At 43.6% G+C, this 13,460-nt stretch overlaps 1 protein-coding gene across 1 annotated transcript; it reads right to left on the bottom strand.

Annotated features, from left to right (window-relative positions):
* Positions 1-2,529: 2,529 nt before the first annotated feature.
* LOC310775816 (uromodulin-like) lies at positions 2,530-12,299 on the bottom strand (the record flags this gene model as incomplete). Its single annotated transcript, XM_083635945.1, has 7 exons — positions 2,530-3,806; positions 4,155-4,230; positions 8,021-8,183; positions 9,447-9,689; positions 10,071-10,219; positions 10,795-10,983; positions 12,096-12,299. 7 exons carry the CDS (start codon positions 12,297-12,299, stop codon positions 3,787-3,789), a joined length of 1,044 nt encoding a protein of 347 aa, XP_083492071.1. The 3' UTR covers positions 2,530-3,786.
* Between the last annotated feature and the right edge of the window lie 1,161 nt (positions 12,300-13,460).

Below are 13,460 nucleotides of genomic sequence, written 5' to 3'. Positions count from 1 at the left end.
GTGCACTCCAGACAGCATCCGCGCGACTGCCAGAGAGAAGAGGAGAGAAAAAAAAAAGTCACTTTGAAACTAGTAATGTATGCCTGAGTCCTTAAGAAAAGAGAGGGAAAAAATAATAAAAGAAAAGAAAAGAAAACAGGCATGGCCAGGTGAGTAACCTATCTAATATAGGGCCATAACTGGCAGAGTCATTTGCTTCTATGCCATATAAAATATAATTATAGCTGTAGATTGAAAATATGGCATTGTTACTTGTTTAAACCCAAAAGAAAAACCCACAAAAAATTATTCTCACCTGGCCTTTTCAAGAGTGTGTGTATGTGTGTGTGTGTGTGTGTGTGTGTGTGTGTGTGTGTGTGTGTGTGTGTGCGTGCGTGCGTGCGTGCATGCGTGCGTGCGTGCGTGCGTGCGTGCGTGCGTGCGTGCGTGCGTGCGTGTGTGTATACGTGTGTGCGTATCAGTTGGGGTGTCACTTCATAGCCCGTACAAACTCCATGGCTTCCTTCGGGTCCCCGAACGAACTAGAGCCGCCACTGGTGTCGGGCAAGCTGATTTAATATAAGTCCAGTGTGCAATAACTGCAATTTGACACGTAATGTACATCCTACTTTATTATACTTTACTCTACTTTACTTTATTTTTGCTTGCTTTATTGCATTTTATTACCGTCTTATTTTATGCTATGTGTGTTCTGAGTGCGAGCTGCTGTAACCTGTCCCAATTTCCCCCCGGGGATCATTAAAGTCTTTCTGATTCTGATTCTGATTATCCAACACAAGGGTTGCAGGTTCGCACCCCCGTGTTACCTCCGGCTTGGTCGGGCATCCAATCCATACAGGCACGATTGGCTGGTGCCTGCGGGAGAGAAGCCGGATTGGGGGCATGTGTCCTGGTCACTGCACGAGCACCTCCTCTGGTCGGCCGGGGTGCCTGGTCAGGACGGAAGGGAACTGGTGGGAATAGCGTGATCCTCCCATGTGCTACGTCCTACCCGTGAAGTCCTACCCCTATCAGGTGAAAAGAAGCGGCTGGCAACTGCGCATGTGTCAGAGGAAGCATGGTGCTAGTCTCGGCTCTCCCCAGATCGGAAGAGGGTGGAGCAGCAACCGGGGCAGCAGGGGGAGAAATTGGCCAAGTACAAACTTCACAAACGTCCCAGCCTGAAGACATCTACATGATAATATTCAGTTATAGTCATAGTGCCACCTACTGGCAACAGGGAATTACATGTTTTACACTTTGATGTACTCCTCCTAGCAGGTTGACCAGATCCACCTCAAATGTGGTCAGAAAAGCCTGAAGACCTTGATGATGGTGCAGTTCTCATCTACAACAGCACATAGCGATGCATTATTTGCCATGAAACAGGAAGTGGTTTGTAACTGAACTGTACAAGCACATCTGCCCCACAAACTTGACGTTTGATAAGAGTCCCAGCCAGAAGACATCACATCTACATGCTAATATTTATAGTTATATAGCACAGGGGTGGCCAACCCGAGACTTGCGAGCTGCATGCGGCTCTTTGCTTATTCTTATGCGGCTCTTCAATTGTGTGTGTTCTTAACACACTGCCTGTTACAGACCATGCTTATATACTGTATACCACTTTGACTTTAGTATGAGAGCCAACCACTGCAAACCAATCATATACCTTGGAAATTGAAGGGGGAAAATGTGGTTGCAGTTGGATGAAACGTTAACTTTGAACACGCTGGGGTACAAACAGCAGTCTCTGACTTGAAAGGTTGGGCCTCCTATAGTATGAACAGTGAATGAGAACAGCCAGATACATGTGTGGTATTTTTTGGACTCTAGTCTCTGGCTGTTTGGCCACCCCTGCCATAGTGCCACATAGTGGACACAGGAAGTAACATTTAAATTCTTTGTGCAGTGTCCAAGACACATGAAAATTGAGAGCGACCGGTCGGTGTCCAGTAACGACATGGCGGCGGCATTACACCGTGATGGCGCGGAGGTTCAAGAGCACGATCACCGCAGCTTTAATTTTTAATCTTTTAGATTTTATCCAAATCCATGGCTTTTGCTTCTTTGTTTTGTTTCATATTGTTTTGTTACTTTCATTTGTTTTGACGTGAGATGTTTTTATAAGCACTTATGGGTTTTTATCTCACATTTCATCATTGTATTTTATTGCTGTATTTAATTCTCTCACATCACTTTCAAGTTTTATCGACTTTCTCAACTAATCTAAAAACTAAATTACCTTTGCCACATATGCCCTTGTGTGTTTGTTGTTGATGTTTTACAGAAATGTATCTCACTGGCTGAATTTGAGAATAAACGTTAAATGTTGTTTGCTCATTCATTTTTTATATAAATCAAACATCACGTAGTGAATTCCTTTTGATTCCACAAAGGTCCCACAAAAGATACAAAGATGAAAAGGATTGTGGTTTAGAACTAAAATAGAGTTGCTAGTGAGCTAAAACAGATCCAATATACAGTATGATAGTATTATACATACATCGTAACAGAAACGACACGACAGGGTGTGATTTGATTGCTTGATTGATTGGTTTTATTTTGGATATAGAATAACAAAATCCAAGGGATTGACATGTAAAAGTGTAAACACTTATTTCCAACATGGTCCCTGGTCTTATAAAAACAGGACATACAGTAACACATAGCATCATATAAACCAGGGTTTCTCAACTGGTGGGTCGCGACCTTGAGGGGGTCGTAGACACCTGTGGGGGGAAAAAATCTAACAACCAAAATTATGTCTCGACTGTTTGAGAGAAAGAATTCAGATTTTTTTTAAACTTGAGCATCACCAGGTTAACTTGTTTAAAAAATATATAGGTCTGTAATTCAAGATAAGTCTGCCTTTTCATGACATTGGGTTTTTAGCCCTAGTTGCAATTTCGTTGCACCTTTTTTGTTTATTTCATGATTTTAACAGTGCATGAAGGCATTGTGCATTACTGCACTATTTTTTGTGAAATACATTTGAGTGGTATAAAAAAATCTGAAATTTGGGTCGCAACTTAATGAGTAAGGAAAAATGTGGGTCCTGAGGCTATAGACCAGTTGAAAACCACTGATATAAACAATACAGAACAGTCAAGGGTAAAAAGACCAAGAGATATAAACCAACATAAGTTCAAAAAACATTTCAATGAAAGGCTCACACATTACTCTAGCTTACCCAGCAAGAATGTTTTCAAAAGGTTTCTAAAACCATTCAGAGAATTTGCAGAATTAATTTCATTAGGGATCTTGTTCCACTCCTCCCTCCCATATATAGGAATGTACTTCTCCCAACTTTTGCTTTTCAGATTGGGTAGTTTCATGTTTGCCACACTAGCCTTCGTATTCAGGCTATGAGTGTCCTGAACAGACTGAAAGTACTTACTAAAATAATTAGGACAAAGGTCATGTAATATTTTATAGACCATGAGAAGTTTATAACGCTAATGTGCGTTCTTGGACTGAGGTTAATAAGGATGACCGTCATTAGTTTGTTTTGGGTTTTTTGGAGCCTGTCTTTACTCAGGTCATCCCAGTTTTTTTTAACATTTTCTGTCGTCTTATAATAAATGAATGAATTCATTCATGACAGATGTTAAGAAATACACAATGAATAGATAAAACCCATACACCAGTATTAAAATTGTCGAGGAATTAAACACAATAAAGTCCAGGACTTGTTTCCATTGTGGTCCTCGTACAGGTACAGCAAAGTGTTTATAATATTAATCAAAAGAAAATTAGATCAAAATAATATCAATACAAAGTGGGATGTGATTGTCTGCTGGCTCACTCGAGTGGCTTTTCCCCTAAAGATCCAGAAGAAAGAAAGAAAGAAAGAAAGAAAGAAAGAAAGAAAGAAAGAAAGAAATGTTATGGTTACTACAGACAATACCGAGACATCAACCCTGAACAATAGAGTACCACAGAGATGACGTATTTTTGTAGGCTTTATCCAGAAATTGCCGCCATTTGGTTCTTCAGTGCAAAAGTGAATGGGGTTTTAGAATGGGGATTTCACTTAAATGCATTATAACCACATACCTTATTTGATGCATTTAAGTGAAATCCCCATTCTAAAACCCCATTCACTTTTTTGCTGACGAACCCGGACTCATTCCTGTGATTCTCTATAGCAGGCTGTGTTTCATACTCACAGGTGATTGGTCCGATGGTGAGGGGCTTGATGGGTGCAGATGTGGAAACAGAGCGACGCCCCCTTCTGGAGCAAACCTGTGAGGGGGGGGGGGGGGGGGGGGGGGTGTTAACACAAACCAACCTAGGCCACAAAATAAAACATTGGCATGTTCCAATTCTGCAAACCACTGATATGTTCAATATTAACTTTCTGAACCAAATAATATTATATTTATTATATTTCAACAAGTCCTCCAACCACAGGAGTGTTTCCAACATCAATTTGAAAATGTCAGTTAAAAATTGAAAACATCACAGCATTCATTTGATAATGTTGCGCAAATGATAACTTGGGTTATGGTTAGGCACGTAAAACAACTTGGTTAAGCTTAGGGTTTGGGTTAAATAACAACATTAAATGTGACTTGTGGTTGAAATGCAGACTTTGAACATGCTGGGACACGAACCCCGGTGTAAAAGGCGTACGCATATCCACCACCCCGACATTCCACTGTGCCATTGAAACCCACGTTGTGAAGCCCCCCGCAGCATGGGAATTGAACCAGGAACCTACGGCATTGGAGGCGGACGCTCTAGCAAGGAGGCTAAAACCCACGGGCTTTAGCATCAGTCACTAGACCATCCCTCGAGTCTGAGAGGTTTATTCACTGCACAACCCACTGACTACCGTTACAATAGCATTATTTACATGATATATCTAGAAATGTTGATATGACGCGTATTGGTTCACAAAGGTTCACGACACTCCATCCATGGATTGCAGAAATGTAACATGTCAACATTTTATTTTATTTTATTTATTAGAGTGTAGTCTGACTCAAACGCAGTAGGCTTCCGGTATAAACTCTGCCATTGTCCATTTCAGGTTCCCCTTCTGCTCCCGGTATCGCCGTGTTTTCAAAGTACGTGTCGCTGTGTAGAAAACAACAACCTGCGAGTTAGCAACCTACATGCTTAAAATGGCAAGTTTATGTGTTACCGAATGAATGCGAGTATGCGAGTGGTAGCGAGTAATTTGATTAAACTCATAGTATAAAGGCCTGTTAACCAGCTCCGCCAAGGCAGCTAGCTCTTAGTGGCAGGCCCGTAGCCAGGGTTTAAGAAATACCGAGAGAAATACAGAGGTCATTTTAACGCGGCATGGGGGTCCAGGGGGGCTTTTTCCCCCCCGGTTAGAAAACGTTGTCCATTTTAAAGTAAAATGCTAGGGTAGATCTATAAAGAACTACAGACATCATGTTAGATTAATATCGTTTTACTGTGCTGTTGCTTTACAATGATACAAAAAATAAATGTCTCCCCATATATATATTCTGCATACAGGTCACATGGCAGAATACTACTCAATTAAATACAATGGCCCATCTACACAAACATCACTTACTGTAACCAAGGTTAAGTTTGAAGCAAATTAATATTAGGTTAATCAATGTGAAGTCACAATATTAGTTACATTGTTATTTTATCATTCACTTTGCGTACTGTTCCTTTAACTAGTGAAATGGTGAACAGCCAATCAGAGTGGCGATAGCGCTGCTTGCTAGAGAGAGAGTAACCTCGCGTCACCAGGCTCTTCTCGGAGAGAGAGAGAGGAAAAGTAAAGCTTGCGTCAGATGCACTTTGACAAGGAAGAGAGCCGTCGCAAATTGAATGTTGGAGAAGAGAAATTAAGACAAAAGAAGCTAGTTTGAGGAACTGTAAACCTTTATTTTTGCCCGTTTTTGGAAGATTTCGTGTTCACCTGCTGTCATCTTACTGGATTCCTGTTTTAGTGTTGAGTTTGAAGAAGGATTTGGCCAGGTTTATTGTGGGGATCGGTTGCTTGGTGTTGGCACACTGAGCTGGGGAAACCAGATGGCGAGCCACCCATAGGAGAGATCGCATTGGACGGACGTCTTCTGCTGCAAGACCACTTCCAAGGATAAGGACTCTTGATTCATCATCTACCTGGATCGCGGTAGGATTAAAACATTCCGTATCGTGCTGCAACACGCAGTGAAGTTCATCGGACTGGTACAGGATTTAAGAGGACTGAGAACACACCTAAGAGTGATATTTGAGTAATTGATCATAACAGATCTGACTATTTGAGTTTTGATTTTGATACTGTATTCACAGTGGTATTTTATTTTCCAATTTATTTTATGTTGAAGGGTTGTATTACTGAAAACTACAACTAAAGTAGACTAAAATAGGCCTAACTGAGAAAAGAACTTGAAATTGAGTTATACCTCAAAGGGAAAATAACCGTTCAAAGGGAACTAAATAACAACTTAAAGGATAAGTGGAAATTATCTCTTAAACTCAAATAGGTTTAAATCAAACTAAACTGAGATAAGAAGGGACATTTGCATATCTTTTAGGGCTGTGCCGATTCACTTATCTCCCGATTCGATACTATCACGATACTTGGGTGCCGATTCGATATATATTGCGATTCTTAAGTATTGCGATTCTACGATTATTGCGATTCGATATTACGATTTATTGCGATTTTTGTTTCTTTTTTTCTTTTCTTTTTTCAGTTTGTTTGCTTTTTACACTAGATTAGAACATGGGAAAAGTTGAATCATACACTAGAGACTGTATATTATATATCATGAGTAGGGCTGGGCGATATAGTTAAAAACAGGGGCGTACTGGGATCATAATTCAGGCCGGGCATTAGATACCAAGCAGGCCAGGCCGATATGGGCCGACGTTTGAAGCCCAAAGATGCACCCACTTTAACCCTGAAGTGTAATTATTACTTCAGACTAACTAATAAAGTAATAAAACCACTAGTAAACCAGTAGGCGGCGCCTGGCCTGCTGTTCAGTTAGTGGCCTGACTGCGGGCACAAAATTTTTTTTTTTTTTTTTTCTTTTTTTTTTTTGCTTTTGCGATTATCGATTCTGGAATAAAAGATCGATTCAAAAAATCGTGACATTAAAAATCGCGATACTTAGGTGAATCGATTTTTTCTCCCACCCCTAATATCTTTTACTTTGGCTTTTGGTTTCAAGGGGATTTCATTCTAATTCCTGTGTGTGTTAAATGTGTTTGTGGTACCAATCTATATGTATGTCTACTACTAAATGTTTCTATAAATAAGCCGGCAGTTCAAACTTATCCCCTGGTCTGTGGTCCGTTTTTCCTGGTTTATCCCTAGTTAATACTGCTCATCTGAACCTAGACCCTGGTCCTAGTTATCTGTAAATGTCTACAGTGCTACACATGGCAGAATACTGCTCAATTAAATACAATGGCCCATCTACACAAACATCACTTACAGGGTAGTTACTTAGGCTACCCATTCACTTCAATAGAACTGTCTCCAAACTCTAGCCCCAATCTAGCCCCAATGCAAAATTTGAACGTTGTGGTGAGCTATGTCTCTTCCTTCTATAGCACACAGAGAGGAAGCAAATTGTTGCATTTTTTATTTATTTTTTAATACCGAGGTCATGACCTCGGTGTCCTCAATGGTAGCTACGGGCATGCGTAGTGGTTTGCATGTGCCCTTTGGAAGTGGGATGTCGGTGCCGCTCCACCACTGGGCAAGCACTTAACATGGGTTGCTGCCAGGACTCTCAACACAACGCAGGCTACAGGCTACTCTTTTATGTGGCATTTTCTTATGCAGGGATTTAGACATTTGCTTCCAAAACAAGTCACCCCAAACGCTATTTCGCAAGGACACCGTCACTGGGCTTAGCCTCGCCCAAGATGATTGTGATTGGTTTAAAGAAATGTAAACAAGGCAGTGCGTTTTTTTCCCCCTATACCAGAATGAGCGTAGGTTGTGCCAGACTCTCTCCAACGCTACTGCGCTAGTGAAGTGTGGAGATAGTTTGGCCAAGCGAGACCAGGCTGTGTGACTCACCGGGGTGCAGGGGGCACTGTTGCGCTCACACATGCTGAAGCTGCAGTGCAGGAAGACGTCTCGGTCCTCTCCCCCATCGAACAGGAAGAGCAGGACAGAAAAACGAGCACGGAAGGAGGAGCCACTCTCATCCACTCTCACTTGTCGATTGTCACTGGGACACCTGCATACAGACAGACAGACAGACAGACAGGCATACAGACAGACAGACAGACACACAGGCATACAAACAGACAGGCATACAGACAGGCAGACAGGCAGACAGACAGACAGACAGACAGGCAGACAGGCATACAGACAGACAGACAGACAGACAGACAGGCATACAGACAGACAGACAGACAGGCATACAGACAGACAGACAGACAGACAGACAGACAGGCAGGCAGGCATACAGACAGACATCATCACTTTTCCATTCTCTTTGGGCACAAACATGATCCGAGGTTACATCACTGATGATGTGTTCAGGAGCATTCATGAGAAGTATTTTATCAATCAGTGGTTAAAGTATCTTGTAAAGTATCTTGTAGTACTGTTGCCTCATAGAAAGATACCCTCGTTAAAACCATCCTGATCATGTGACCTCATCAGCTTGCTGAAATGACAATGTAACCAGACCAATCAGGGACTGTGTCCTAGTTGATGATATAACCGGGCTAGTGTCCTCTAGAGAGAGAGTGGCGTCAGCGGAGGACCAAAATGCGAGACTCATTAGCCAATGAACAGCCAGGAATGGGTCTCGCGCTACTTTTGCATGCTAAAATAAAGCTGATAATGTACAATTTGATTCAAGGGGGGAAAACCCTTTCAGAGTACAACACAAACTGTGTATTTTTCTGCAACTCGACAGTGCTGCTTAATCCAGGACCTTACTCCCTGGAACTCTTGAGAGTAAAAAACTGGTCCATTGGAGTGAATGGAGATGTCGGGACTCTTCTATCTACACGGCTCTGAACCGGGCCAGTTAGGAACGCGTCATAGTTGCCCACGCTGATTGGTGGAAGGAGTTGTCTGTCAAGGCTAGTCCTCCCACCCACTGAAATCAGTGTGTGACATGGAGCCGCCGGATATGTGGGTTGGTCTTTGTGTTGGGTTTTGGAGACAAACACCATTTGGACTCAATGATCGCAGCAAAAAGGTAGACATTTGAGCTTGACCTTTTTGGACAAATTATATGTGTCCCATTCCCAAAGCCACATTCTGTAGTTTTTCTAATTGGGGAAACTGCGCCCACACCTAAATGCTACACTTCCCTGTTTGTAGGTTCAGATATCAGCCTTATTTGACTGTTTCTGCTTGTCCTGATTCACTCAAAAGAATAGCTCCAAATAACCCCAAAGTCACTGTGCCATCAAAATGATTAAAAAGCTGTTATATTAAGGTTAAAAAAGTTACATAATGGGGCTTTGAGAGGGAGACATACTTGTTGTGAATGAGAGAGTATCTGATAGGATCGTCAGGGTTGGAGGAGTGAGTGGCATAGCAGTCCTCCAGGACGACCACAAAGCTGGGGTCGCTTTCGTCCACGGACACGCCCACGTACAGCGGGTCACCCAGGGGCAGAGAGACCCGGCCGGGCGGGTATGGCTCGGTGTAGCCCGAGGTCCGGAACAGAGACATGGAGGCGCTGGCTTTGGTACCCGAGCCAGAAACACCACCTGAGAGGCTGCCAAGAAAACACAAGACTTAAAAAATTATTTTTTTAATTAGTTAGTGGCAGATGGACAGTCCTGCTAACAAACAAACGCCACCAAAAACATAAACTCCTTGGTGGAGTAATAATCTGGTTTTACTTTGTTTGTGCACTTTATTTTGAAAGATCAGACCTAAAACTGTTGTTTTCTAAAATGTAACTTTCCTCTGAGTACATTTTGTATGCAGAGCTACTTTTTACTTTTAAGTAGGCTTTTACACCAGTATCATAATATCAGCAAAGTAACAGTACTTCTATTTGAGTAGTAGGATATTCGAGTAGGCTCTTTCCACCACTGAGTATTTTAAAGTGTGTGGTCACAGTCATGAACAGAAATGAGAAAAAACTTCTTACAGCAGGTAGGGTCTGACAGCCACATCCAGGCTGGTGTTGCTGTGCAGGGGATAGGCACAGGAGAAGGGGACTCTGACAGGGAGGGCCCAGGACAGGTTTACAGAGTAGACAAATAAACTGTTGGAGTAGATCACATGGCTGCTGTTGGTCTGAAACACAGAGGCGGATTGAATGATCAGTTAACTAAAGGATCGGGTCAGCTAGAGACTCGGCCACAAGCAGCAGGGTGGCCAAGTGTTGTTTAGAGAAACCTGAGTAGGTTCATACTAGGATAGGGTCATTTTGCCATTACAGTCAATACAAATGCACTTTTTTGCAGCCATAGACTGTATAAACTGTATAGAATCCACCCATCCAGGTGTCATGAATGGTGAAATTAGCTATAGAGACCAAAAGTTATTTATTTATTTATTTATTTATTTATTTATTTATTTATTTATTTATTTATTTATAACCCTGAACTCTGACCTCCCTGCAGGCGAGTGAGTGAAAAGCTTCCCTATGAGGATCAATATTAGTAGTTGTAATAATGAACGCTGCAGGAATAAACAATACAATTAAAATACATTAGAATGCCATAAATCATATGGTTAATCTAGTGCGTAACTGTAAGCTCACTGTTGCCCAACCTGGCAGGATAGAACAGAACAGAACAGATCAGAACAGAACAGAACAAAACCGGCTTCCAAAACACTCAGATAGCAGGTAGTGGTCAGATCTTCACCGTCAGAGTGTTTCCACACACGCCCGCCTGGCGCTCCACTCCATACCACGCCTTCCCGTGTTGCACGCTGGCGTTGGAGCAGCGGATGTCTGCCAGGTGAGCGGAGAGCGCGTTCAAGTCAGAAGACGCCAGCTCAGCCACAGACAGAGCTATCTGGAGCCGCTCACGTCCACACACCACCTGAGCACCCTGCAGTGCAGGGCGCGGCACTACAAACAGACATGTGAGGTCAACAAAGAAAGGAGTGGGAGAGAAACAGGAAAATATGATAAGTGAGACCAAAGTCAGACCAAAGTGACAGCAGATCCTTAAACACTGACTTACAGTATTTATTTTGTGTATATTTTGTGTACATTTTGTCTGCAAGGAGCTATCTGCTCTCTTGGTCAGTGGAACACTTTTTGGTTGGAATCTGGTTGCAGTTGGTTAGAGCTCAACTTTTTCTCTTCCTTCAAAACTAAACCTGCTTGATCCTCTCCTCCTGCTGGCTGTCTGAATCTCTGACCACCTCCTCCTCTCCAACTTCACATCTGCTGTGTCGACAGCAAAGACTTCCTTCTTCATCTCTGAAATCCAGTCTTCTGCCTCCAACTCAGTAAACTGTTTTACACCTTCTCTCCTCCTTCCCTCTCAGCTGATCATTTTGTCACCTACCTTTGCTAAGAAGGTGGATGAAATCAGCTCTTCCTTCCATCATCCAGCCACTAACAACACTATTTCTTACTCCAAACCTGCTTCTCTGCCCCCTGTCCCTGGGCTTGCTTCCTTCTTTCCCCTCGCCCCTGAAGATGTCCTTAAACATGTCAGGTCTAACCGAGCCACCTCTTGCCCCCTTGATCTTATCCCTTCCTCCCTTCTCCAAACCATCTCCACCAACATCTTCCTCACTACCCTTATCAATTCTTCTCTGTCCTCTGGTCTTGTTTCTGCCTCTCCACACGTCTCAAAGACATCAGTGCCTGGATGTCTGCCCACATCTTGAAAAGACAGAGCTATTCTTCCTCCCGGTGGAAAGATCGCTCTCTCAGAGACCTCTCCATCCCCATAACTAATTTCCTGCAACCACATCAACTTGTACTCATTTGAAAATAGAGCTGTCATTAACTAATGGGGCTTTTTATGTTGTCTTTTATTGTAGGTCACTTATAGAATATAACTAAAAGCATCAGGGGAAACAATAGGGAGTAGAAAGCAGCAGGACGAGTCTATTCGCCACTAGCCTATCTTTTGAAACCTGTTGAGGCAAGCTAGGTTGGGCCTCCTGTCGGGAGACAACAGTAATTTGTGCAGCTTGTATTTACCTTCACAGACAACACCAGCATCCTCTTGGTGACTGCAGTTGTGGGATCCAAACCGTTGGTGGCTGCACTCCGTGAGCTTTGATTCTCCACCTGAACACCTGACATCACCGAGCCAGACGGGCCCTGTGCCTTGTCCAAAACGTGCTCTCTGTGGGGCTGCCAGGACCCTGCCACAGCCCAGCTGTCTACACACCACCTGGGCATCAAGCAGGTCCCAGTCACCATCACACACCGTCCCCCACTGTCCCTGGTGGAAGACCTCCACTCTACCAGAGCACGAGCTGTTCCCCCCATCAGCCAGGCGGACCTGCCCCTCCGCCGCTGTGCTGTTGTCTGCTGCTGCTGCCGTGCTGCTGGGAGTGGCCGGTGGTCGTGAAGTCGTTGGCAGCGTTGTTGTTGGAGGTGAGGGAGTTGTTGTTGTTGGAGGTGAGGAAGTTGTTGTTGTTGGAGGTGGGGGAGGTGGGGGAGGTGTAAGATCCACTTCTATTCAAAATGAAAAACAAGCAGTGCAACAATTACTGCGTCACAGTTGACAAGTGTTCATACAGTTCAGAGTGAGAACAATTTCTACAGTGGTTTTGGATATGGAATAGATATGATGCATTTTCTTGTAACATTCAAATTATTAGGTAAATATTTGCATTGGGTTGATACCTGCACAGTAAGCTAAAGCGCAACCGTGTGGCGTCACAAGCTTGTAGACATAGTAGTGTCCAGAACAGTATTTGACATGGATAGGAGTTGAGGGAAAAGTGCAGCAGCCTTGGGTCCAGTGGCCGCAGACGCTGCGTTGTACAATCTCATCCGAAAGTGTGGGATGAGGCTCTGTTATCCATAGAGGAGCGGAGGTTCCACACATGCTTTGATCCACACAGCTCTCTGGTATACGAGCACTGCTTTGCCCCAGGTACAGGCGATACCAGCCTTGCCAGTTAACGGTGTTGTCACACCGGTAAGGTATGTTATCATCTCTGTGATCGTAATTTGTTGCACGCCAGGCGTCATTCAGTACACTGTAGTGGTCACACGGGTCGACACAGCGGAGGGCCCCATTGACATTGATGCAGTCTGTGCCTAATGGACAAGACCTGCCCTCGCAGGAGAACTGAACCGATCTGGTGGATCTGACTTTGGAGGGAGGCAGCAGGCATTGGAAGGAGCCAGGCGTGTTGTAACAGAGGTGGGGGGGGCTGCAGGGTGGAGCAGGGAGTGAGCATTCATCCACGTCCACACAGCCGCTCTCTGGAGACCAGCCGTAACCATGGCCGCAGCAGGAGGCGGAGTCACGGCAGAGCTTTGCACTGTAACAGGCAGAGGTGTGAACTCGTCACATGACTTGAACTTGAGACAACAAAAATAATATTA

Source organism: Poromitra crassiceps (genome assembly GCF_964638095.1).
Source record: "Poromitra crassiceps genome assembly, chromosome: 4".
In the NCBI taxonomy this organism is placed as follows: Eukaryota; Metazoa; Chordata; class Actinopteri; order Beryciformes; family Melamphaidae; genus Poromitra; species Poromitra crassiceps.
The sequence above is the reverse complement of the archived record's forward strand: the minus strand, read 5'-3'. Positions and strand labels throughout refer to the sequence as shown.